The sequence below is a fragment of the Punctularia strigosozonata genome (genome assembly GCF_000264995.1).
Source record: "Punctularia strigosozonata HHB-11173 SS5 unplaced genomic scaffold PUNSTscaffold_6, whole genome shotgun sequence".
Lineage (NCBI taxonomy): Eukaryota > Fungi > Basidiomycota > Agaricomycetes > Corticiales > Punctulariaceae > Punctularia > Punctularia strigosozonata.
The window spans coordinates 808013-832231 of NW_006767438.1; the positions used below are offsets into that span (position 1 = coordinate 808013).

Below are 24219 nucleotides of genomic sequence, written 5' to 3' on the forward strand. Positions count from 1 at the left end.
GCCATGTTTTCCTCGCAAGTTAATCCTGGCCGAGCGTTGGCCGTTGTCATACTTGCTGGGTTGAAAATATGAGATTGATCGATCGGTCGGACATAATTTGCACTCTGTCGCCGAAGGACGAGAGCAAGTGAGGCGGAGTATACGACATTGAGTTGCCAAATCCCATCTCAGGCGATCAGTGCAGTAGGGCTATACCGGTCAATGTTCAGCAGCGGAAAGAGCCGTTTTCGAAATTCGCACGCCCACGTCGGACAAAGCTCTGCGGGAGTGGATCGTTTACCTCTGACGCCCGCATCACAGACAACATTGGTCGCCGTCATGCCAGCGTCGTCTGGCCTTGATCCAATTCTTGCATCAATTGTCGTGCTAGAAAAGAATGTGGAAATATCACCCCTGGCCTCGCTTTGACTCGTGGCATTGCGCCGGGAGCGGGTTGCTATGTCGCTGGCACGCGAAACAGCCGAGAAATATTTGTCGCTCCCGCTCCGCGTCTACAAATCGGGGCAGAACAATGAGGCATCTTGCAGGAGACGGCGCTCCGGGCGTGCGGGTCGGCACCCAGCCCGCTTGTGTAAGCTTGAATTGAATTTGCCTAACTCACCCTGTGCCAATCGTGACCGACGACGCCCGCAACTGAAACCCCAGCCGCCCCAATTTGGCCAGCCGTCTCTCGCAGCGAGGTTCTTTGCGCTCCTGAATTCGAATAACTCGTTCGCTTGTCACGAACTGGTTCTCCCTGGTCCTTGGAGGTGGTCGCTATGCCGCTCAAACGCGCTCCGCGTCTATACAGGGGCTAGCGAACGTCGCTTGGCTGCATTGCATTCGCGTATCGATGACGGCGATCTTTGTGACGTGCGTAGACGACTCAGTCGGCGCTTGATCAACTCGGCGCGGAGATTGACAAATGGGAACCCCGTCCCTTGCGCCTGCGAGCTTCGGAATGGTTTCGTGGCAGGTGCCCGTACATATTGAGGCCTCGCACCTTCATGGCCTGCGTAAGTGTACCCAACTCCACGCGCGCAAGGCGTGAATCTTATTATACTCTAATCTAGACCTCCCTTAACTCTCGTCGTGCCCCAAACCCCACGCATTTCGGCATCCCCAGATCAACTGCACCATGAAGCGAGTACTTGCGCTGCACGGTCATTTCCAGAACGCTCGTGTCCTTCGAGGAAAGGTACGTCGATATGCGTGCTTCATATGGCGCCCGCGGCTCAGACTCTTGCTCCTCCAGCTCGAGCACATCCAATCCGCGTGCAAGGACTACATAGAATTTGGTACGACGGCACCTTCACTAGTGATGCGCCACGAGATTAACTTATTCCCGAGCAGTTACACTAGATGCGCCTCATATACTATATCCAGTCGATCCTCCGTCCTCTATGTCAGTGGCATCGTCCTCGTCCTTGGCAACATCTCGCCGGTTCGAGAACGACGAGCATGATCTTCGCCCGCGTTGCTGGTGGCGTTATCTTGCCGATACCCACGACACGGACGCAGTAATAGAATCCCTAGCTCATATTCGCGCTTTCTTGGAAGAACACGGTCCGTTCGATGTGAGTGTCGACGCGGACCGATATCTAGATGCGAGATTTGACACGAGATTTCAGGGTCTCCTCGGCTTCAGCCAAGGTTCCGCCATGGCTGCCATGGTCGCCGGATGGGTGAGTGAGATAAATTTCAGGGGATAACTTTACCAACGTCCTCGGTAGCTTGAAGAACCCGAGATGCAGCCGCATTTCAAGAACGTTGATCATCCTCCTTTGTGAGCACTCCGCTGTGTTAGCCCGCTCCTGACTAACAACGGAATCGCGTAGTCAATTTGTTATCTTGATATCTGGTTTCATCATTCCCTCGCCTCTATTTCCGCTCCCAGCGAAGATAAAGGCGCCTTCGCTGCATGTTATCGGCTATAACGACACCATGGTCAAGCCAGAGTGGCCCAAGGATCTGGCTCGGCGTTTCGACAGCGCTGGTGCCAGAGTGGAGATGCACGAGGGTGGTTTGTAACATTTCTTTCCGTTTACTAGCCCTAAAATGTGATTCTCATTTTCTGCGTGATAGGCCACTTCATCCCGCGCCGTGCTGCTTGGACGCAGTTCTTCGCCGAGTGGCTCGCGTCGGCTGCCACGTTGTGCGACTCGCCGTACTCCACAGCGCCGTCCACGCCGGACCTGTCCTCGTCGTCCTCGATATCCTCCAGGAAGTCCAACGAAGGCGCTGTATCTCCCTACTTGTTGACACCTGTAAATCGGGTCATGGAGCTGACGGACAGCGGCACTCGAATCGTCGATGTTCACGACGCGGTTGAGTCTCCCTTGGGCAAGTACGGGAGCGATGATTCCGCGAAGATAAGCATTATCCGGCCTTATGCGAAGACGGACAACGTCGATATCATGCGTTTCGTGAAGATGGCGAGCGAGACGCTCTCTCGGCACGTGGAGAGCACGCCCTCCACGTATGAGACCATCAAGTCTCCGACCCCAGCGAGATATCACGATGAGCTCATTCTTTATATCGAGGTTCAGAACCCAGATGGTACCATTTCACTGGTTGAATCGGAACCTGTATCCCCGCGAATCTGAGCGTCCCTCCCTACCTTTCTCATCATGTATGATTGCGCCTGCCGTAATTGTGTGTTTGGCTTCACGTATGTTCAACGGACTGACAATGCATATTATTCTCTTTTTTTTTGCTGGAGTGTAACATAGACTGTACTTAGTTTGCGTCAAATGAGTCGCCTGCCAACTTGATAAACCAAATGAGGAAGGTGTGCGCGAAGCATAGCCATCGGACGTCACCCATCGGCCAAAAAAAAACTGTTGCTCGTCTCTTGCAACCACATCGACGCCCGCCGACCAGAACGTTTTCCCATTTAGCCCGCCGTGACCGGGCCACGGAAATGCACTATCTTGAGCCCCACGTATCGGCACTGCATTGCGCGCTCGAAATCACCCAGGGAAACATCAGAGCCTACCATGTATCGGGATGCAGAGGGCTTGCCTCTTCTTTCCAGCGCGCGCATTCCATTCCGATAACGCGCTGTCGCTTCGACCTGCCACTGGATTCATTAATGGTCTGCGGATGTCTCGCATCCGGCGCGTCTTCGTCGTGGGGGCATGATCGGAACGCTTATGTACGACGCTGCGCTCGTTATGGACAACGATATGCGTCACTGTCCCACCTGTGAACCAGAAGAACGTTTGCTGAACGGCCTTCCCTGGACGATCGTGCTCTCCGAACACGTGTCAGTGCAAATAAGTACGCACGTATTGGTTTCCGGGCACGGACCCTCAGCGCTAAGCTGTTTATGGTTGACGCGTTTATCGATGCGCTACAAGCACACAAAAAGAGCCGTTCAAAAATCTACGTCTCAGTGATAAAAAATCATCCCGGTGTAACTACTTCGTCTCCACTGCGACATCATGGACTCCAGCAGGTAAGCCAATCCGATTATGTCCGTTCTATCCGAGTCTCATGCTAGCGCTCCTCTTCAGAGACATCATAGCCCGCGTCCTCAATCTCGTGTCTGACCGCCTCTTCCGGTCTTATTCGACGATGTCCCAGACGCTTCATGCAACCCCTCTACCCATGCTGACCCGGTCGGAGTCCGGCACATCCTCGAGCAGGTATACAGGAGCCGGCACTCCCGCGTCTTCAACTTCGTCTGCCACAGACGTCGAGGACTCCTTCCAGAAGTCGAGATCTCCCTCCCCCCGTTCATGTGGCCGACCTCTTCCTACTCTCGAGGAGCCCAGTCCCAGCGCCGCGCCTCGCTGCGACACGCTCATTTTCGATCTTGGCGACGTTCTTTTTACCTGGTCCGCCGAGACCAAGACGACGATCTCCCCCAAGCTCCTTCACAAGATTCTTCGCTCCGCAACCTGGTTCGCGTACGAGAAGGGGGACCTTGGCGAGGAGGAATGCTACGCCCTCGTGGCGAACGAGTTCGGCGTCCCTGCCTCTGAGGTCGCCGCCGCGTTCCAGGGCGCTCGTGATTCTCTAAAGGGTAGCCCTGACATGATCAACCTCATTCGAGCTCTCAAGCTCGCATCTCCTCACCTTCGCGTTTTCGCCATGTCCAACATCTCTGCTCCTGACTGGGCCGTGCTTCGCGGGAAGGCACCTGCTGAAGAGTGGGCCCTTTTTGATAGGGTGTTCACATCCGCGGAGGCGCGCGAGCGGAAGCCCAATCTTGGCTTCTACCGCCATGTTCTTGCTACCACAGGCGTCGACCCTCTACAGGCGGCGTTCGTGGACGATAAGCTGGAGAATGTGCTCAGCGCGCGCTCTGTTGGTCTACACGGCGTCGTATTCGACTCTTTTGAGTCTGTGTCGAAGCAATTGTGGAATCTTGTATCGGATCCCCGGGAGCGAGCGCTCAGGTACCTCGACGCCAACGCCAAGCGGCTTGATTCCGTCACCGACACCGGCATCGTCCTGCGGGAGAATTTCGCCCAACTTCTCATTCTCGAGGCGACAGGGAATCGCGAACTTGTCAACTATGTCGAGCACCCCCGCCTGTTCAACTTCTTCCAAGGTACTTTTTGATTGGATACGTAGGATCGGCCACGAACTAATTTTCTCTCAGGCGAGGGCGTCTTCACGACCGCACAGTTTCCTTGTGACCTTGATACGACGTCCATAGGGCTCACCGTGGCCCCCCACATCGATGACGCTACGAAACGCAGCGTCATGGACGAGATGGTCACCTACCTCAACAAGGACGGGATTATTCAGACGTACTTCGACCGCAGTCGGCCTCGTATCGGTAAGTCCACGAACGATTTCGATACCTTGAAAGTAGTCCTGATTCGCGTGCGTTAAAGATCCGATTGTCTGTATCAACGTCTTGACCCTCTTTCATTCGAACGGTCGCGGCGACGAACTCGCCGCTACCCTGGACTGGGTCTACGACAATCTGCAACATCACGCGTACAAAGACGGAACCTACTACTACTACGGCCCGGACACATTCCTTTTCTTCCTTTCGCGCCTCATGTCCGTATCGCCGACGGTACACGCGCGCTTCGCGCCGCTCTTCTCGCGACGCGTCTTGGAACGCTTTGGCGCCGAGGGGGATGCGATGGCTCTAGCCATGCGCATAATCGCTGCGTCAAAGGTTCAATTCTGCGATACCGTTGACTATCAGAGGCTGCTCGATATGCAGGAAGTTGATGGAAGCTGGCCGGTGGGCTGGGTTTACAAATATGGAGGCGCCGACATCGTCATCGGCAATAAGGGCTTGACCACCGCCCTCGCTATCGAAGCCGTCGAGGCAGTCAGGAGCCTTCACGCTGTATTGTAGAGTACTAAATCATCGCCGATATAAACGAGGACGTTTGCCGTGATAACATTATTGAGTCATATACTACGGTTGTTGAAATTCATGACAGCTTGCCATCTCGCACTAAAGGTACATCCAAGACTATATACAAAGGTAGGAAGATGAGCTGCCTTGTCTGATTATTCGTGACTCGTGAGCGCGGACTATAATCAACACTGTTGGAGGCCTCGGCGTTTACGTGAATATACGAAGATCTTATACAGTACTGATCACCAGCAACCTCGTGGCGCCGCAAATCGACGTAAGCAACGTTGGCCGGCGGGACCTGGAGAACGGTGTTACGTACCAACTTCAACGAGCTCTGTTGTGTTCGGGAGAGTATCGGCGGCGCGACGTTTGCGAGCCACAGTCACGGTTTCAAATTTAGTCTCCCTTATTGGCCGACGATCTACGTACACGGGGTGATGGTCGCGGGCCTAGCCTCTCTCCCAGGGGCATTCAAGTCAAACGTAGTGGCATTGCCAAGTTTCGCCACTCCGCCGCCATGCGACACCCCCACCGCCCGCGCTCCCGCCCCCGCGGCCTGGCGATAACTGCAACGAAACTGTAGAATTGGCAGCCCTTCACATCATTACCGTACGTCGCCACCCTGGGCATCCACGAGATCCCCGATTCGATCCCGCTGTCTTCGCCTTAACTGCGTCCTGGAGCAAGCGCGTTGAAAGAATATTCGCACGTCATCGCGAATCCCGGCGATTCATTGCAATTGAGAGTTGTACAATCGAAGCCATACTGCAGAACAGCATTTGATGGACGGAAAGCATCTGGAGTATCGAGAACTAACCCTTGGATGCAGTTTCGCCATAAGTGACCGGAGAAGAACAAGAAGAGCACGCGTAACGATAACTATCAGTAGACATTGGTCTCGGCCGACGTATGCTCCCAAAGGGCATGTCTAGCTTCCTCCGAGGTGTTCAGGTTCTTTTCGCCTATGTCATTGCCCTTGCCATTTCGTCTGCAACGAGAACGATGCACGTTAAGTCATAAGCAACGACAATGCGGTGGAAGGAGAAGAAGCGAGAGAAGTGGGTCGTCGCCGAAAGGATAACAGAAAGGAACGTACCGAAAAGAGCCCTTATCTCCTCGTAGAAGGGAGTACATGACAAACTCGCCGGAGTTCGCTTGCGATACGGATACAGGCCACAGCAACGCGATGAACAACGGGTAGAAGAGCTTGAGAATGGGGTTCGATGGCTTCAGTAGCGGAGTGCGCACTACTCCCGGATGCATGTGGACAAAAGACATCTTGGGCTGCCGTGCGGCAAAGGCCTGACGTACGGTAGTTAGCGTGAAACACAATGATAACCTGCACTTGGAAATCAAACGTGCCTCGATCATACAATCGTTGTACGTCGGCATAGCTGAAGCAGCTTTCGCCGAGCTGTAGTGTTTCTTCAAGCCGAGATCGTTCAAGTCGATCTTGCCTCCTTGTCCGGCAGCCTTGATCGTGATAACCTTCGCGTCTTCGCCCAACTCCGTAGCATTGACCAGCAGCGGCATAAGCTATGGACAGGTCGGAAAGGGAATATGACCATAATGCTTCGTACTCACATCATGAATGAATTTCCACCTCGCGTAGTAGTGCAGGGCGAGCTTCCGGTCTATTCCTTCTTCGGTCTCGTCTCGGCCACCCATCCCCAAAAAGCCGGACGAGAGTACAAGATAGTTCAGCTTCGGAAGAGAAGAGAGCAACTCTGTGACGATGTCGCGAATGTTCTTCATGAGAGATACGTCGCAGGCGACGAATTCGTACGCGCCGCCGTTAGCGGCAGGCGGCATGCCCTTGAAGATGCGATCCGCGGCTTTAGGGATGATATTAGAATCACCTCCGATTGCAGATATAGCGAGGTACGACCTGCCTTTACGATTTCGTCCACAAAGAATGATATGGATATTGCCATTCGTGTAACGGGCGAACGCCTCGGCCGTAGCTTGGCCTATGCCGCTTGTCCCACCAACGAACAGAGCAATAGGCGTCGTTGGAGGTGAAAAGGTTGCATTCAACTTCACTACTTCGTTCAGAGACGGCATGACGGGACCGTGAACCAGAACGCAGGAAGAGTTCGCATAGCGTTGGCGGTGCTTGACGGGCGCATACCAAAACGGTCAGGCTATTGCCTACAACCGTCGTGCTTGAAGCTCCGTGATATGGTCTGATCATCCGAGCGATTGTTGTAGCGCCCTTTCATAGCGGTAGAATGAAATCGTGACCAGCGGCAAGAGGTTCGGTGGTGGGCGATGTGGAAGTCATGTTAGGGGGCTCGATAGGGCTTGATGCCCCTGACTCAGCTTGACTGCGACGACGACGCCAACAGCCTTTGATAACACTATACAATATTCTCTCTCTGCGACTGGGGCTAAATCACCTGGAGCTCGTACAAGCGAAGACCCTGTAGTTGTACTATAGGAGCCAAAACTGCGTACAAAAATCGAGCCGCGGATCGCAACGCGCCTTCATCACTGCTGCATATCATGGACAAGGATCAGGCCTACATGATCGAGCCTTTAGCGGAACTATCTGGTGGGTTCGGTCAGTGCAGAATCAATATAACAGATGTTCACGGAATGTATGCGCCAGGCCATGATGATCGCGCATGGAATGTCGCCTGGAACCCCGTAAAGCCCATTCTCGCCTCATGTTCCGCGGACAAGAGCGTTCGATTGTACCATTACACCTCGTCTTCGACGTCCAGAGAGGAGTCTTCGGCATCGTCCTCGCCCACCTACTCGTTTGCTCATCTTTCCACCATTCCTACTGGTCACACCAAAACTGTCCGGGCCGTAGCGTGGGCACCCTCCGGGAAGACGCTTGCGACAGCATCCTTCGACGCGAACATCGGCATCTGGGAGCAGGAAGCTGACGATGACGCGGGTGATGTCAATTCCGGGGATTGGGAGTGCGTCAGTCTGTTAGAAGGCCACGAAACGGAGTGCAAAAGCGTCGCGTATTCGAGCACCGGCACATTATTGGCTAGTTGTAGTCGCGATAAGACGGTTTGGGTATGGGAGGGTGAGTCATTCATCTTCAACACGTTTTCTACTCCACTCATGTCAAGCATTTCGACAGTCCATCCCGACGCCGACTTCGAGTGTTTGGGGGTGTTAATGGAACATACGCAAGACGTCAAATGCGTAGCATGGCATCCAACTGAAGAGGTCAGATGACCGTCACCGAGGAATATCGTAAATATGACTCCAACGTCGATCAATGCAGATACTGGCCTCCGCCTCATACGATGACACCGTCAAGTTATACATCGACGACCCTTCGGATGACTGGTATTGCTTCGCCACTCTCACCGGCCACGCCTCTACAGTTTGGTCAGTCGCCTGGGCTCCTAGCGGGAGCTATTTAGCCTCAGCTTCGGACGATCGTACAATCAGAATCTGGCGACGTGCTGGTGATATGCTTGAACAATGGGAATGCGTTCTCGTTATCGAAGGACACGAGAGAAGCATTTACTCCCTCAGCTGGAGTGCGAGGCCTTCTGGACCGCGAAGACCTGGGCATCTAGGGTGGCTCGCCAGTACCGGCGGTGATGGGAAGATTAAAATATGGGAGTTTTGGGTCCGTTCTTCGATCAGATCTGACCGAGATCCCAATTACTACTGCACGTTATTGACATCGCTTATTTGCTCTTTCTTTACAGGAAGAAAATGCCTCCGCAGACAACCGCCCGCGGTCCGACTCTCGCCCGATGCTCTACCACGCTCTGATCGCAAGTCTGTCATCCGCCCACGGGGTTTGCGACGTGAATAGCGTGGCTTGGTGTCCCCGCGCTGAACATTCCAATTTGCTCGCGACAGCTGGCGATGACGGGTCTGTACGTGTTTGGCACGTCGCTCCGACGCGTCCAGCGACCGACGCGTAGAGACGTCACCGGTGCCCGACCAAGGGCGGGTGGCTGTACCCTAGCGACATCCTGCAATTGTCGGATGTGTGGGCAACCCCGACGCCATACCGATGAGTACAGGATCGTGTCGGCGCGCTGGCAATCGTTCCGTGGTTCTATCCTAGTACACTTTGGCCCGTTCGGCCCGATCCGTGCCACCGATCCCGCCGTAATACCATTTGACCGGTCTTTCTCGACTACACGAAGCTGTGGAGCGGGTCCAGCCAGGAGCGACGATTGGAACTCAGCCTACAACGCGCAGAGCGCGACAATTGTATGGTACCTGAGCACAGCGACAGACGGCAAAGAAGGTGGCGAACACGGTAACCGCGGCCGTATGAACCAAGCGCGTTGATTTGCGACTCAGTCAACGATTGCTTGGGCCTCTCCAGCAGGGCAGTTCCTCAGAATACCGGAGGGCACGTCACACCTTTCATGAACATGAGAAGCTGTTTCGACGCCGATCTGACGGAGAACATTGCTTAGCGAATCAATTTGATCGGACTCCGCCGATTGCTTCAACAGGACCAAGCACTGACTGCAGGGCTGGATCAATCGCCGAACGTCGTGAATCATTGAAAATTGAATTTTCAACGTGTCTTCCTAGACGAGGGTGGTTATGCGCCGGACGACTTTGTGCTCGAAGAAATCAGGGCAGTCGATGCATCGGGCAGCGCCGCCTAGCTGGATGGCAATATTTATATTAGCTCCGAAGATAGTATAGAAATGGTGACGCAGGTTTTTTTGTTATCACTTTTCTCTGACGTTTATGGAATCTTGGAGTCTGCACTGATCGCTGTCAATGACAGCTTGGGATAACAAGCTTAACTCCTCCTAATCCGCGCTGCTGAGGCGAATTTCATGTTGGGGAAGATCGACGAATAAGGAGGTTGTAACGACGTCGGGAACCTCCCGAGAAAGGAAAGAACACGAGGCATGCCGGCTGTACCTTCGCTGTCCACGTCGGGAGCTACGTTTACCTCGGTACCCGTCGTGCGTACCACCTTCCGTTCGGAGAGAAGGAAGCACCGGTCTTGCTCTAGGCGTATAAGATGCTGAGACGCCAAATCTTCGAATTGACTACGCTCCGACTCAGCACCTCCCTCATTATCCTCCGCCATGTTCATGAGAGTACCAGTAGAGGAGCTCTCTCGCTCTCAGATCTGCTTCCGGTTCAACGAGGCGGACGGTGGACTCAGCTATGAAGTCAGGCCGCTTCCTCTCGACGCGGCATCAGGAGACGCGTTTTCGTCGTCTGCTGGGTCGACGCCGGCGCCTGCAATCAACTTCCAGACCATCTTCGACGAGCAGGGTCGTGGACGAGGCCTATCGGTTTTCGCTTCCGTACCCCATCAGCCTAGATCCCACGTTCCTTCCCCGCCTGCTAGTGAGTATTGACGACCCGATAGTGCACTGAATAAAGCTCACGCATCACAACTCTAGGCCCCGCAAACCCCCATATCGCGTTTCAATCCTTAACCACTGTACCCAGTTCGTCTATCTTTATCTTGTCCCACTTAATGCTTACTAAACTTAATCTGCAGTCACACCGGTGGATGTTACTGGCCTTGAACCTTTGCCTCATTATGGCAGTGACATGTGCACAGATAAAACACAGTTCAGCGGGTCCCTGGACTGGTTTGCGGAGCCCGCGAACTCCGGCCATCTCTGCCAGGTGAAGCCGCATATGGTGGACGGGCTCGATGATTCTCTGAACCTGGATGTCTTCGGTTCCTTCGAACCCTTTGACTGTGAGATTTGTTTTCTTTTCCTTATTGAGACGGCGAAGTGACTCATAACATAGCAGTGATATCGGATATGAGCGCCACAGACCTTAATTCGGCGATGCACGCGGCTGATTTTCATGAGCTCGTGTCTCCGATGTCCTCAGAATCGTCATGCTGTTCCTCCACATCGCCCGAGGCGGCTACTCCTCCCACCCCGCAGGAACCGAACGCTACATCCAGACCGCCGTCGCCTTTCAGCTTCGCGTATTCAGTACCAGAACCGGATATGGATCCAGCACATATGCTTCCTTCTCCCCCGCCTACGGCGACATCAGAAAAGGACGGCAGGCCTCCCGCGAAAACTCGGCGAAAACGCTACGCATGCCTGTACCCTAATTGCGACCGCCTCCTTACTAGCGAGTACGTGCGCCACATCGTCGTAACCGCGTCGTGACCTCTAATGCGCTTCGTCCGTAGGTATACCCGTCGCGTCCATATGACCACGCACACGAAAGTGCGCAAGTCCATCCCTTGCACTATGCCCGGCTGCATGGAGAATTTCTCGCGGATGCACGATCGCCTGCGACACGAAGTGACGCAGCACGGGAAGGTGTGCGAGTTCAGCTGTCATGTCTGCAAGCGATTCTTCTCTTCCGCAAAATTCTTGGGAAACCACAAATGTCCCGGCGAACGCGTCGGCTTCCCGTCGCGCTGGCCTGCGACCGGTGAGTGGCGTTTTCCGATGTTCTCTCTTCGGCGGTACTCAAAACACCTGATTCAGGCCAATCTCCGCCCGAAGCGCAATGAAACGTGACTGTTTATGTTTATCATTTATGAAGTATGTCTTGTATAACGATAATAGATAGACATCATCATATCTTGGAATGCATCCATGGACTCGTGTAGAACAACTAGATCTTCAATGACGCCTTGTAGATATTGCTGGCCGTATGTAATCGAATATGCGGATCACGCCACTATGGCTTCGTTGACAGACTTCGACTTCGCCCCGTCTAGCAATCTCGATCATCAGGCCGGGTAGCTTCCGCCTAGAAGATCGACGAACTCCTCATAGATCAAGTTTCCTAATCCTCCGAGCTTATCTGCAGACCGTCGTACATACGCTATCGGAACTCTCGAATCTAGTACTGATAATGGCGGCGGGAACTCGGTCTGCGGCCAGAGCGATATGTACACATCGCCCCGGACCGTCCGCATGCCATGCACCGGACATTGTAGGAAGGAATATATTTATGCCTCAGCGCTGGGCGCTATGTTGGCACTCGGTGCTAGGCAGCTCGAAACAAGGAGAGTATCTGTGCGTATATAGTAATCAGACGACAGTAAATATGGCTGTAATGGCGGTACGGACCTGTCCAGGTGCCGCCGCTCTGGCCCGTAGGGACCTCGCTCAGAACATAACCTTGGTAGCTGTATACAATTCGCATTGAGCTCCGACAATGACGGCAAGATCGTACGCACAAGTTCCCCGCAGCCCATCCGACATATCCGAGAATAACTGCAGGACGGAGTGTCAAGCAGAGACGCACTTTGACCAATGAAACACGAAGCTTACCATCCGAGTTGGCTTTCTGATACGCAACCTATTATCCCTGATGAGCTTTCCGAATACACACGATCGGCTTCAGATTCTGACCTGTTCGCACATGTACTGTGCGCAAGACGCAACATTCCCCCCGCCGGTTTCGGTGTTAAAAGCTTGACGGCCGTTACATCGGAGCCACTGGGTAAGCGGCTCCCAAGCGTCCGCAATGTTGTTCGTGACGCACTCCGAGTTCGTGCCGGAGTTATCTGCCGATCGCACGCTGACGATCAGCTGCAAACAATGAAGGCCTTAGCCTGAGACGTACCGTAGTCGAGATACTTATGAACATCGAAGACGAGCAAGTCCTTCGTACCGTCTGGGTTGACAACTTTGTTCAGAGCATCCGCCGAGCCGTTGCTGATGAAAGTTGCGGCGCTCGTCCAGTTGTTTCCGGGAAGCAAAATGTATTGTGTCGTAGCACCTGTAGCGGTATCGTGTTCAACTCACGTCCGCGATGTTGTGCAGGATGGGGCATACCGGCGTTTCGAATAGCAGTAACCGCGGCCTGGACGCTGCCAGCCCACAAATTGATGTCCGGAACATCGTGCGGCTCGTTCATTCTGTCCAAATACCGTTAGCTTGGTTGAAGGCACAGCGTTATCCCTCAGCGTACACTCCGAATATGATCTTGGAGTTGTCAGCGTATTTGGCAGCTATCGAGGCCCAGATGGATGCAAACATGTCGTCGCTGGGACCACCTTGACCAATTATCTGACGCGCAAATCAATCACGGTCACGTATTGCTCATGGATATGGGTACCTCGCCATTCCATCGGGCGTAGTTGTGAACATCAATAATGCAGTAGGCACCCGCGTCTAGGCAGGCTTGAACTAAGGCGTCATACTCGGTGAAACTGCCTCAGTCAGTCAGAAAAAAAATAAAGCCCGCCTGCCATGGCAACGACTTACTTGTCTTCGTTGATGACACCAGTCAGAATATCGTTGGTCAGGAACTGCCAACTGACTGGAAGGCGGAAGGTATTGAAACCGTCGTCGTTCACCTGCACCGGGTGCAATGTGAGCTATTTTCATACAAGTAACCTTGGATCGAGACCACCCACGAAGTGTTGCATCTGTCCCGCGCCATCAGCACCTGTCAGCAGGTGATCAGAGTGACACAAACGGTGAAACATCCCGGGCCTACCATAGTATTGAGTTAAGGGCGGGTAGGCGCCACTCGCATTACACGTGCCATCAGACGAGCAACCGAAGTCGAATCCGGCGATGTTCACACCTGAAAATATTCTCGGTGAGATATTCAAGTGCGTATGTGCTCCGAGTAGGGTAGGTGTGCGAACTTACCAGTGAACTTCAGTTGACCCGCCGTGGATGGTGGGCTATTGGGTACACAGCTCCCTGAGCTTGACGGCGCAGATGACGACGCGGTGGGGGTAGATGTAGTCGAAGAGACGCTCGCAGACGTGGCTGTCTTCGAGATGGTGCTCGTAGAAGACGCGGTAGTTGCTCCACTAGTAGCGACGGACGAAGTGGATGCAGACGAAGCAGCGCCTTCACCTGGGTTAGTATACATGATGATGAAATACGAGGGGACAACATACCAGGTACACATTGAGCTACGAATGACCGGTATCTCAGTGCTAATATCATAGCAACAAGAACGCGACGTACAGTAGTAATCGTTCAAAGCTAGAACGCGAGCATTAGCGCCGTTTGAAAATGTGGTGAAGTATCAAAGGCATACCGACGCAAGTTGAGCCGCTCACACAAGTTGTAGCGCCAGTCCAACCCTGGAGAATGTTCAGGTCGTACGTTTTCAAGAAACAAGGAAAACTCACGATACCACCACATTGAGCGTATGCAGCTGCCTGTGCATGAACGGAGACAGCAGCAGTGACAAGGCAAAGCAGGACTTTAAAGGTGTTCCGGCTCATGCTGAAAGGTGGTAAAACCGATTGCAGAGGATGGTGCTAGACCGCGTTTTAAATGACGCCAACGGACATAGCGGCGACACGCAGCAGCATCTCGAGGCACCGCCGGAGACCGAGCATAACCGAGTACTCGCCGACAACGGTGAACGAGTCCTGGTCGCTATCGAAGTCAGAGCGTAGGAAGTCACATGCATATGGGTAAATATAAAGAGTCGTACCACGTTACTCGTGTTGCGGCGAGCGGATGAAATTCGCATTAACATCGGTTGCACATCCGAGCTTTCAACACGTTGTGCTGAGGTTGCGAAGGACCGGTATCTTTGGGCACCTCAGGAGACAGAGACGGCGACGGCGGAACGATAGTGAGCCTGCCGGCTGGAAGAGCTGCTTCATGGGTATGGTTGCAGATGTAATGGCCGCAGTGAATATGCGTATTTCGCAACGAGGAAAGCAACTCCTTTCTTCCTATTCATTGTCTGCAGAGGAAGACGGTGATTCCCCTCGTCTGCGAAGCCCGAACTCCGTTCAACGTGAAATGACCATGACCCCTCGAGCTCATCAGCGTATACCCTACGCCCGCTTGTTTGGCCATCGGCGGACGGATGAATGTCGCTAAAATTAGAACGAGCGTCGTTGCAGGTATTCTAGAGCTTTTGTGAGTTTATCGGTGTTTGGGTCACGATGAGAAGTTAGCGGATAGAATTCTAGCACGAAATCCGTCTAGACATACATACTCCGCGTATGGTAATTTCCTCATGAAGAGCCATTAGCCAGCGCAGCGCCAACAATTCCTTGAAATTTGAGTTTCTGCACTGTGCGGGTCTAGCACGAGTGATTTAAGTCAAGGAGAAGGGGCTCGAATCCGACACATGCAGCTTCGTGTCTTCCCTTGAGGAGAAAAGGGTCCGGTAATTTGCAGGGCACACAATATCAGGCACCATATCCTGAAAGTAGAAGGCATGGCTTAGACGAACGATCTGACGACATCGGGCCGCCAAGTGCGAAGCAGAGCGCCACCATCCAAGATCGGCGATGTGTTGCAATCGTGAAGAAGATTCCCCCAGGTATACCGGAGATAGCGGCTGAGCACGAGTGCTCGGAGATGAAGATGAAGGCCTGCAGCGGGTAGGCAGTATATGCCAGTGAGGTATACAGTATGTAATTTCCTATTGCCTTCTGGGACACACCGAATGCGGTCATTGCAATGTGGGATGAAATGGTAGGCCGTATATGTCGGAGGATGACCCAACGCTATGGACGTGGACCAGAACCGTACGAACAAGAGGAGACAGGAATGAGTCGGTTACAAGGCAACTCCGTAGATGGCTGCCAAATGCAATCGCGGTGACGTGGCCGTGGTCCAGATGTGACGACGAACCGGGCAGATTCCATTCCTCCGATCGGACGTCCGCTTCTGGCCCACCCGATGGCCTGATAAGTAAACCCGGCGTCAGCATAGGAGCCCGCGATGTTTCGAATGCATGTTCAAGTATCTTCGCCGACGAAAATTTCACAATGAGCACCAAATATGCACATTGTCGGAGCAATTTATGCGGCGGGACAGCTGTGTATGTTGTCGAGGACGGGGGAGCGACGGCACCGGAAAAGATCGAAGAAATCGCGAACAAGCCGGATACCTCCCTGAGATCGAGACGCCACGGAGGAGAACGCTGACAGCTCCATGGATGAAGTAACTGGTCACGTGGCTGGGCCAGTGTCAACGAAAACGAAGACCTGATGAGAAGCGCGTGCTTCTTGCGAATTGGATTTGCGTGCCAGCGTGCCCAAGTCATATCTTGATGTAGAGATCCAGAGGGCGGTCGAAACCTAGAGTGACATTAGTCATCGGACGAAAGGGAGTCATGCTGCAGCCGCAGCGCAATTTCGCCTACTTACCTCCGTTCAGAATGAATGACGTCCCGATTGTCAGGTGTTCAACAGGTTTGAAGCCAATCTCCGTCAGGATTCGCGGGAAATCCTCAGGTCGTAGTTCAAGCGTATGAAGCATAGAACGGAGTTTCTGTAGCGCAATGATCGGCACATTAGTGTCAGAGAACACGTAGAATTCTAAGGATCCCAACCTCATGCATCCTTCCCGCTTTCTGGTACGAGCTCCTGTCCTGAGGTTCGAGGATCAACATGCCGCCCGGTTGAAGCGTCGAGTGGACCTTGCGGAAGAAAGTTAGGAGGCCGTCGTCACCAGTATTGAGGTGAATCCACTTGGATACAGAGAACCTATCATCTCTGATAAGTTCATTGACGGTATAACGCAGGCGGATCTCATACGCAACGACCACATCATATCCGTCCCCATCCTCAGGGATTCGTTCACGCGTCCAGTCGGCTACACGAAAAGAGATATTATGCGGGAACTCGTGGGCTGTCGAAGCAGTAGATCGAGGCGTCGGTAAGGGACCAAACATATGTTCACAGGATGCAGGAAAGTAGGTTGCGTCAATACGCCGAATGCGAAGGGTCTCTTCTTGTTCAGGTGTGCATTTGGTAGTAACCGAGGTGCGCTGACGGGAAAAGCAGGTTCTCCGGCGATGCCAAGCACGCTCGATGAGGGCAGAGTCGACGTCAACCCCCACGACTTTGCTCGCCCCGAGAGACTGGGCTGAGACACATGAACAGAGGGCGCCGGAGATAGAACTGTCTTTCCTCACCAATCTCACATGTTATCCAACCTTCGTTGCAGCCCACATCGAGAACCCGTTTACCAGAGAACAGGTCCGGGGAATACGCCGATAACAAAGCCAAGCGCGCGTCGCTGGCGAGCGGTCGTTTGTAGTAATAATCGCGATAGTTGCCGTATACTGGGAGGTCTGTCGCCGGGTTCGTTTGTGTTGTCATTATAGAGTCATATAACTGAGTTTGCTGAGTTTCTGGGAGTGTTTCACTTCAGGCTGCAGCCAGAGGCCAAGTCGCTAAAGAAAAGGGGCTATGCGGGCGCCTAATTGAAGCTTATTCCCTGATACACAAGGTCACGTGAGTTTCGCGAAAATATTGCCTTTTCGCATGCACCTGCTTTCTTCAGTTCCGCGATATCTGAACGTCGCTCATCCTAAAGGCAGACATAAGACTATCGTCACCTCTAAATCCTCTATAGGTGTTAGCCTTCCGTGGTTATACTTGGCCATAGGCGGCCGTCTGGCATCTACACAACCTATGACTATATGCACATTCCGAACCTAGGATGATCTTCAACTATCGAATATAACATTCATCTCCGCGTATGTCTGCCTCAATCAGCATTGCAGAGCGCCCCAATGTTGTGTATGCATATCGGCGGTGTTTGTAAAGCACTGGCTTAGTAATTATCTGGTACCCAGGAGACGCCAACTTGATCTTATCGGGTCTGTGTTTCCAAGAGCTCTCGAAGAAAACGCCACAAGACCGGCGTATATACTCCTTACGAGAGAATCCATAACCGAAACTTACGCGATGTCGATACAACCTCAAATCGAAGGACGCATATAGTTGCGCCCCTTGCGCCACCTTCCCTCAAAATACACATAACCATGCCGCAAGCGTTTCCAAACCCGGATGCGTGATCCCATCCCCATCGTCTGGTCGCCGTGGTCCAGGTACCAATGTGAAGCAGTTTCATCGTGCCCACCGGCAGAATCTCGGACGTTGTCTACCAAACGGCCGTTCTCTTCCGGGTCCGAAGGCGACACAGAGATCGGCAAGGGTACAAACATCAATAGCTTTCGCGGGCGACGAAGGCACCCTCAAGGGTGCATTTGCAGTGTGAGTGACTTCTACCTCTTGAAGCATCGCCGAGATCTTCCTTTCTGACCCTGACGCTTCAGATACGCCTGTGCGAATGTGCCCGAAGGGAGGGCTGGGCTTGTGCATGTTTCACGAGAGAAGACTAGCGGCCCAGTTATTGATACATCGTCAGGCAGCACAAATAGTCACCATCAAGGCTTCTCCACACAGTCGAGAGTTCGAATGCCATACGCCCATAGTGAGTCGTCTTGATTTGCTCGTATGCCCCGTTCTGGACCAGGAAGATAGCTGACTACTTCCTCCAGCGCTACATGATTTGTCTGTGCGCCGCCGCGCCTGAACTCGACCATGGCGATCGCGGAGATGAACGCGTACACAGGAGTGAACAACGAAGTTGTCAGACAGACCGTCACTATTTTGACTTCTCCAAGACTCCACGCAACCCATGACACATACGGACGCGGGCTCGTGTTGGAGGGATGGAGGGACACGTATAGACTCCGGGGCGGGCACAACCCCGTCCATTCGCACGGCGCGTGTCTCCATTGCGTGAACGACTGTCTTCACGCTCTAGAGTCTGCCTGGGGAGACAAGGGCGTGTCCACGCATGTGCGTGAACCTCCTGCGTCCTTCCGAATAAACCTAGAACCCGCTGTTTCCCGCGGGCCCGAATTCAACAGTGAGTTCGTCGTTATCGCATTCGATCTGCCCGATGTGCAAAATGGGCGAGCCGAGCGTGACAAGGGCGGCTGTCCGTGTACGTCCGGGTTTCGAAGGCAAATGCCAAATAGCTTCTTTCATTTGCACACAGCGCCGGTCTACGGGCCTGCGGCTCTAGAATGTCGATTGATGCTGATGGTTTGCCCGCTAGATCAGGCTAGACAGATCGGGGAGAAATAGGGGTCAATACGCCCCTCGCAATGCGCCGCAAGGCTTCGAGGAACGCTGAGGATGCTATGGCAGTAGCCCACATGCACAAGACGACTGCACGCGGGAGCGTTCCATAGACCATGCTCGCCTACGCCCAGGGAGACAGTCATATCAGAGCGCAACGTAAAGATGATCATATGTCGAAGAATCGCTCACCGGATTATGTCTCGATTCGCGACCTCCTTACGCTCTTCGATCGCTGTCGTTCCGCGCTCTCGACCTCGTCGACTTGTTCCGGGCCTGATTTCACACAGGGTGGGGTCTCTTGATACGTACAATCACGAGCCCGTTCCCACCTTCCGATCTACCGGCCGTTGAGTGACCACATGTGCGCTCGAGGTTTTCCGCGGACCTGCTGTGCGCCGACTTATGCGGCTAGCGCACGTACTGGACCTGGCAGCTGCCCAGTGCTTGGAGTAAACGACGGAGCTGTAGAGGCACGGCAGCAGGAGTAATCGGCGCTGTAAGGTTGATCTCACTGGTTGCTTCACGGCCGGAGACTCACGCGCCTTTCCCAGGTCTTCGCATTCAATATGTACCGTCACGATCATGGGGTTTACGCAGCTGGTTGATGTCAAGAGTCTCGATCTATGACGGTGTGTATGACGGTCGACAAGTCGACACAGCTACGGCACTGACGAAGGGCACGGAATCGTACAGAACAGCGCGATGTAAGTTGTTTCCAGTCCAGCAATCGCTCTGGCGAACGTTGGTCGCAGCGTCAAGTGCAGCTGCGAGTTTTCCGGCGTAGGATGGCCCGGAATCGCCCGAGGTTGAATCGCGCAACAGCTGTGACACGTCATTGGGCTGTGCTGACTGCCGTTTTCGGGATGCGATGCTGTGACGGCGTCACAAACCTCCGCCTGGACTCGAAGCTGTTCCCCTTTCAGGATGGACACCCGCAGAATCTTGGCCCTTCTTCCATGGAGAGGAGCTACATCGATGTTCCACGGCTGCAGCCCGGGCGGTGAGTCGCGGCCCTGCAGCTATACAAGACGCGCTGATCCGCGTCATGTAGCACTTCAGCACAACCCCCGCCCCCACCCTCGACTACCCCGCATTCCCCGCAACACGCTAGCCTATACCTAGGCGAACACACTTTCTCCGTTTACCATGGTCAAAATGCACTCGGAACCGACTGTGCGCCACGAAGCGCTCGACACGACCTTCATCGGTGTTGAACATACCTTGTCAACTTCAGCAGCGCCAATACACCAGTTCCGAGGCATCAAGTACGCGACCATTCCCGGCCGTTGGAGGCAGTCCAAGCTCTTCACGACCTATGAACCCGGCACAAATGCTACTAAATACGGGTACGTGCCACGTAGCTCGTTATCCATCCGAGGTTTCGCCTAACCCTCCGCGCAGGCCAATATGCCCACAAACCCCATACCACTCCCTCCCTGAAGGGCTGTCGCACGCGACGCAGCCCGTCTCGGACGAGTTCAACTGTTTGAACCTCAACATCACCTGCCCAGGAAACCTGCTGCCCACGTCCCGAGTACCAGTTATGGTTTGGGTGCATGGGTAAGTCACGGCGGTGCGTCTCACCAACAAGCTTCGATCCATTGCTCACCCTATACGTGTGCGACCAGTGGCGGCAAGCAAGGTTCCGGCTCCGCATGGATATATGATGCGGGCTCCATTGTTCAGAGGAGCATCGCGCAAGAGAAACCGGTCATCGTGATTACGTTCAAGTTAGCCCTCCTCGTGATATAACTATATGTCAATTTTCAACTCAACTGTATCAGTTACCGTCTCGGCATCCTCGGATCTGCTGCCAGCATCGCGCTCCAGTCAGACAATACGGAGACAGGAGACGCTGGTGTCGGCAACTACGGTATGTGGCAGCCATTACAGAACGAACGAAGCTGCTGACGCTGAACATCGTGAACAGGCCTCCGAGATCAACAGCGCGCGTTCGAGTGGGTTCGCAACTTCATCCTCGAATTTGGTGGCGACCCAACGAACATCACCGCCTTCGGCGAGTCTACCGGCGCCTCCGACATCCTCTGCCACCTCCGCTCCGCTGAGAACGCCGCGCATCCACTTTTCGCGCGCGCGATCGTCCAGTCGCCCCTGGGCTCTATCGAACACGACACACTGGACATCGGCGCTGCCGGCTACCACCTCGCGAAGCTGATGCGCCTCGTCAACGCCTCCACCGTTGAAGAGCTCCGAGCGGCCGACGTGCAGAAGCTCGTCCGGTTCTCCACCTGGCAGAACTTCCGCGCGACCGACGACGGTGTGTTCTTCCTCAAGGGCTGGAAGGACGCCGCGAACGTCGTCGAGGGGAACCTTAGCACCCACCGCCGACGGTCCACGGAGAGCGGCGGCGCCGTGGGCGTTGTCGCCGGTTACTTCTCCCGCGACGCGATCCACGCCGCCGAACTGTACCGGCACCAGTCCGAAGGGCACCGACACGGCACGGCGACCACCCCCGGCTCTCCCCCAGGCCCCGGCTCGATACACGGTCTACCGATCCACCAGTCGCTCATCATCGGCGACTGCTCCTCGTCCAATCTCCTCTACTCGCTCCCGGCCTCGCTTTGGGACGCCCCGAGCACCGTCCGGCGGATCAAAGCCGTATGCCAGAGCATGCGCGCCGCGTCGACGCTCATGCGCGTGTACGACATCTCGACCCATACCGAAGAAGAGGACGACCTGCCCGAACGCGTCATCGACCTCCTCGGCGACGCGCGGTTCGCCTGGCCGACCGACTGCGCGTACGAGACGCTCCGCCGATGCGCCGCGCACGGCGTGAAGGTCTACCGGTACATGTTCGACGAGGAAGCGCCGCCCAAGGCCGCCTCCGCCGGCGTGCCCCGATACGCGCCCGACCTCGCCTTCCTCTTCGACCCGGCCCCGCACCCGGACTCGCCGCCCCCGACGCGCTCCGAGACGAGCGGCCGGCCGCTGAAGGATTACTACCCGGACCTCCCGCCGGACGAAGACGAGGAGGAGGAAGACGACTTTGACGACGGCGGCTGCTGGGAATACGACGCGCCCGGCGACCTCGACGCGGACGAGTGGGAGTTCCAGAAGATCCGGAACGCGATGCAGGAGCGCTGGATCGCGTTCGCGCACGGGGAGAACCCGTGGCGGGAGGATCGGATATACGTGTTCGGCCCGGACGGAGAGACGGGCGAACGGAGCAGCAGCATCGTCGAGACGAGGAGGCGGAGGCGCGCGTGGAAAGAGGCGTTTGAGCCGCTCGGCCTGAAGGCCGTCCAGAAGCTCGGAACGGAGCTGAGCAGCGGGCCGCTAATGGCGATGTCATAGTCGACAATCTCCTACGGAAAGAGACAGATCGTCACTAAAATGCGTATGAACATCTTCGCGCTGTTGTTTGTTGTATCTATTGCATGTTTTCTGGTTAGGCTTACGGGACGTACATTACAAGCTAGTTAGTAACGCGTTGTGTTATATATATTGTCATTGCAGACATACCTGTAACTCGCAGTTGACAGGGTCCTCGAATATCAATCGTATTCTTATCTGTTGCTGAGAGACGGTTTGGGAGGATTGGGCACCGGGATGCAGGACACTGCCACCACCGACGATCCTTTCCCTGTCGCTTCCGTTGCGGGTAGTCGCAACCTTGTATCGTTTCATGTTGCAATAATCGACGCTTCACATCTGCCAAGCCCGTATTTTATCCAAGCTTTCGCGCAGGCAACTAGTCCAAGGCGGGTACCGGACCACCGTTGACATCGAAACCCAACCAGACCTGAACCCGCGACGCTCTCGATCATCCGCGGACGCGCTTGATCGAGAGCGTCGGTCCGCTCGCTGATCGCGGATGTAAAACCGATTAGCGTCCGCTGCAACCTATACGAATACGCCTCTGCAGGTGATCTACACCAACATCCGCCTCGGTCCGCCAGCGGGAACGATCGCGGATGCTGGAATATCCGCCTCGAAGTCTGCACCGAGTATAAAAGCCTGACGTTCTCCGACCGTATTCTCTAACTCTTGGGTTCTGCTCTTGAGTTCTTACCGTCATCATCCTTCTTTACCTACCTTGCATACCTTACTACCTATCTCCTTACCTCTATCTCCTACCTCCTACCATGAACTTCTACCTTACCGCCTCCTTCCTCCCCTTTCCCTCCCACTTCCAACAGGTTTCCGTGGTGGAGAAGCTCGAGATGATGGTATGCCCGCCCCTCCGCTTGACCTGTAGTAATGGCCCAAGCTGACGATTCATCAGGACGAACTTGAGGTCGAGGCCCTCCTGGAGGTCAGCGCTACCCACGAGGCCAACGATTCCGGTGAGGATATGCGTGTGCCCCCGCCGGCGCCGCGTGTTCCACAGGAGGAGTTCGGTTTCTCCGACGGTGCGATGTCCTCCGGTTCTCTCAAGGCGCCTGCATCAATGGTCGAGGAGTGGTTTCCTCGCGCGGGCGTCTTCGAGGACAAGGAGGTGGACGGATCCAAGGGGGCGGTCTCTGCGCGTCGTCACAAGGCGGACGCAAGGCCGCTGCCGCGGAGGCGGAACGCTTTCGAGGAACCAAGAGAGCGTTCCGTCGTAGTCAAGGAGACGATGGAGGTCGAGACGATGGGCGCGGGTGCCACTGCTGCGAAAGGGAAGGTCCAGTTCGCTCAAAGCCCACTCCGGTACGCCTTTCTCGTCCTCCGCACTCCAATTCACTCGCTCACATTGCATCCACAGGCCGAGCTCTGCTCGTAGCCGTGAAGGCTCCTCGAGCGCCTTCCCCGACGCCGCTTCGATCAAGACCACGTCCCCTCAGCTCGACGTGACGAAGCGTTGCCAGAAGCCCCGCCCGGACTCTCTGATCTTCTACCGATCCGTCTACTTCGCCCGCTCTGACAGAACCAAGTTTTGATGTCTCTCGGCTCTCGATTGCGGCTCCTGTTCCCCCTCCTCTCCCTTCTCGGGTTTCGGTATAAAACATAAAATCCCACAAAAAATCGAGATATTAACAGTTCACAAAAACATTAGATAGCGGCTTGGGGTAGTTGTAGTGGATTGTCGTCGTGGCTACCCTGTTTACTCGCTGATGCTGCTGACATTCCTACAGCTTTATGCAGATCTCCATTCTCATTGCGGCTGGGTAGCCGCGCGCCT

The 24219-nt window shown here is 54.6% G+C and overlaps 9 protein-coding genes across 9 annotated transcripts in view; 6 read left to right on the forward strand and 3 right to left on the reverse strand.

Annotated features, from left to right (window-relative positions):
• Positions 1-1117: 1117 nt before the first annotated feature.
• On the forward strand, positions 1118-2585 carry PUNSTDRAFT_134146 (uncharacterized protein; the record flags this gene model as incomplete). Its single annotated transcript, XM_007383608.1, has 7 exons — positions 1118-1177; positions 1235-1277; positions 1333-1556; positions 1611-1664; positions 1713-1765; positions 1818-2002; positions 2065-2585. The coding sequence occupies 7 exons, from the start codon at positions 1118-1120 to the stop codon at positions 2583-2585; spliced, it is 1140 nt and encodes a 379-aa protein (XP_007383670.1).
• Positions 2586-3425: 840 nt separating this feature from the next.
• PUNSTDRAFT_44461 (HAD-like protein) lies at positions 3426-5308 on the forward strand (the record flags this gene model as incomplete). Its single annotated transcript, XM_007383609.1, has 4 exons — positions 3426-3439; positions 3498-4540; positions 4592-4771; positions 4830-5308. The coding sequence occupies 4 exons, from the start codon at positions 3426-3428 to the stop codon at positions 5306-5308; spliced, it is 1716 nt and encodes a 571-aa protein (XP_007383671.1).
• An 823-nt stretch (positions 5309-6131) lies between these two features.
• PUNSTDRAFT_143626 (NAD(P)-binding protein) lies at positions 6132-7404 on the reverse strand. The gene is made up of 4 exons (XM_007383610.1): positions 7207-7404; positions 6899-7149; positions 6411-6850; positions 6132-6302 (listed from the first exon to the last, which is right to left on the reverse strand). The coding sequence occupies exons 1-4, from the start codon at positions 7376-7378 to the stop codon at positions 6197-6199; spliced, it is 969 nt and encodes a 322-aa protein (XP_007383672.1). The 5' UTR covers positions 7379-7404; the 3' UTR covers positions 6132-6196.
• A 508-nt stretch (positions 7405-7912) lies between these two features.
• On the forward strand, positions 7913-9940 carry PUNSTDRAFT_102512 (WD40 repeat-like protein; the record flags this gene model as incomplete). Its single annotated transcript, XM_007383611.1, has 4 exons — positions 7913-8357; positions 8415-8503; positions 8562-8915; positions 8998-9940. The coding sequence occupies 4 exons, from the start codon at positions 7913-7915 to the stop codon at positions 9217-9219; spliced, it is 1110 nt and encodes a 369-aa protein (XP_007383673.1). The 3' UTR covers positions 9220-9940.
• Positions 9941-10359: 419 nt separating this feature from the next.
• Positions 10360-11774, forward strand: PUNSTDRAFT_134150 (uncharacterized protein; the record flags this gene model as incomplete). Its single annotated transcript, XM_007383612.1, has 6 exons — positions 10360-10627; positions 10684-10731; positions 10785-10991; positions 11048-11387; positions 11445-11692; positions 11749-11774. 6 exons carry the CDS (start codon positions 10360-10362, stop codon positions 11772-11774), a joined length of 1137 nt encoding a protein of 378 aa, XP_007383674.1.
• A 444-nt stretch (positions 11775-12218) lies between these two features.
• On the reverse strand, positions 12219-14465 carry PUNSTDRAFT_68261 (endoglucanase; the record flags this gene model as incomplete). Its single annotated transcript, XM_007383613.1, has 16 exons — positions 12219-12283; positions 12340-12398; positions 12450-12486; positions 12544-12571; positions 12625-12779; positions 12839-12994; positions 13051-13133; positions 13187-13284; positions 13334-13427; positions 13483-13574; positions 13635-13666; positions 13718-13807; positions 13876-13985; positions 14129-14171; positions 14276-14321; positions 14370-14465. The coding sequence occupies 16 exons, from the start codon at positions 14463-14465 to the stop codon at positions 12219-12221; spliced, it is 1284 nt and encodes a 427-aa protein (XP_007383675.1).
• A 1149-nt stretch (positions 14466-15614) lies between these two features.
• Positions 15615-17315, reverse strand: PUNSTDRAFT_120464 (Bin3-domain-containing protein; the record flags this gene model as incomplete). The annotated part of the gene is made up of 5 exons (XM_007383614.1): positions 15615-16289; positions 16359-16482; positions 16544-16697; positions 16749-17079; positions 17129-17315. The coding sequence occupies 5 exons, from the start codon at positions 17313-17315 to the stop codon at positions 16252-16254; spliced, it is 834 nt and encodes a 277-aa protein (XP_007383676.1). The 3' UTR covers positions 15615-16251.
• A 2859-nt stretch (positions 17316-20174) lies between these two features.
• PUNSTDRAFT_126160 (alpha/beta-hydrolase) lies at positions 20175-22617 on the forward strand. The gene is made up of 5 exons (XM_007383615.1): positions 20175-20440; positions 20496-20654; positions 20723-20824; positions 20879-20967; positions 21025-22617. Exons 1-5 carry the CDS (start codon positions 20241-20243, stop codon positions 22407-22409), a joined length of 1935 nt encoding a protein of 644 aa, XP_007383677.1. The 5' UTR covers positions 20175-20240; the 3' UTR covers positions 22410-22617.
• A 583-nt stretch (positions 22618-23200) lies between these two features.
• The window catches only part of PUNSTDRAFT_44467 (uncharacterized protein), a gene marked incomplete at both ends in the record, with an annotated part of 2713 nt that continues 1694 nt past the window's right edge, over positions 23201-24219 (forward strand). The window contains 2 exons of the mRNA XM_007383616.1: positions 23201-23284; positions 23341-23747. Of these exons, the coding sequence (XP_007383678.1) occupies positions 23201-23284; positions 23341-23747 (491 nt within the window). The remainder of the gene's footprint in view (positions 23285-23340; positions 23748-24219) is intronic.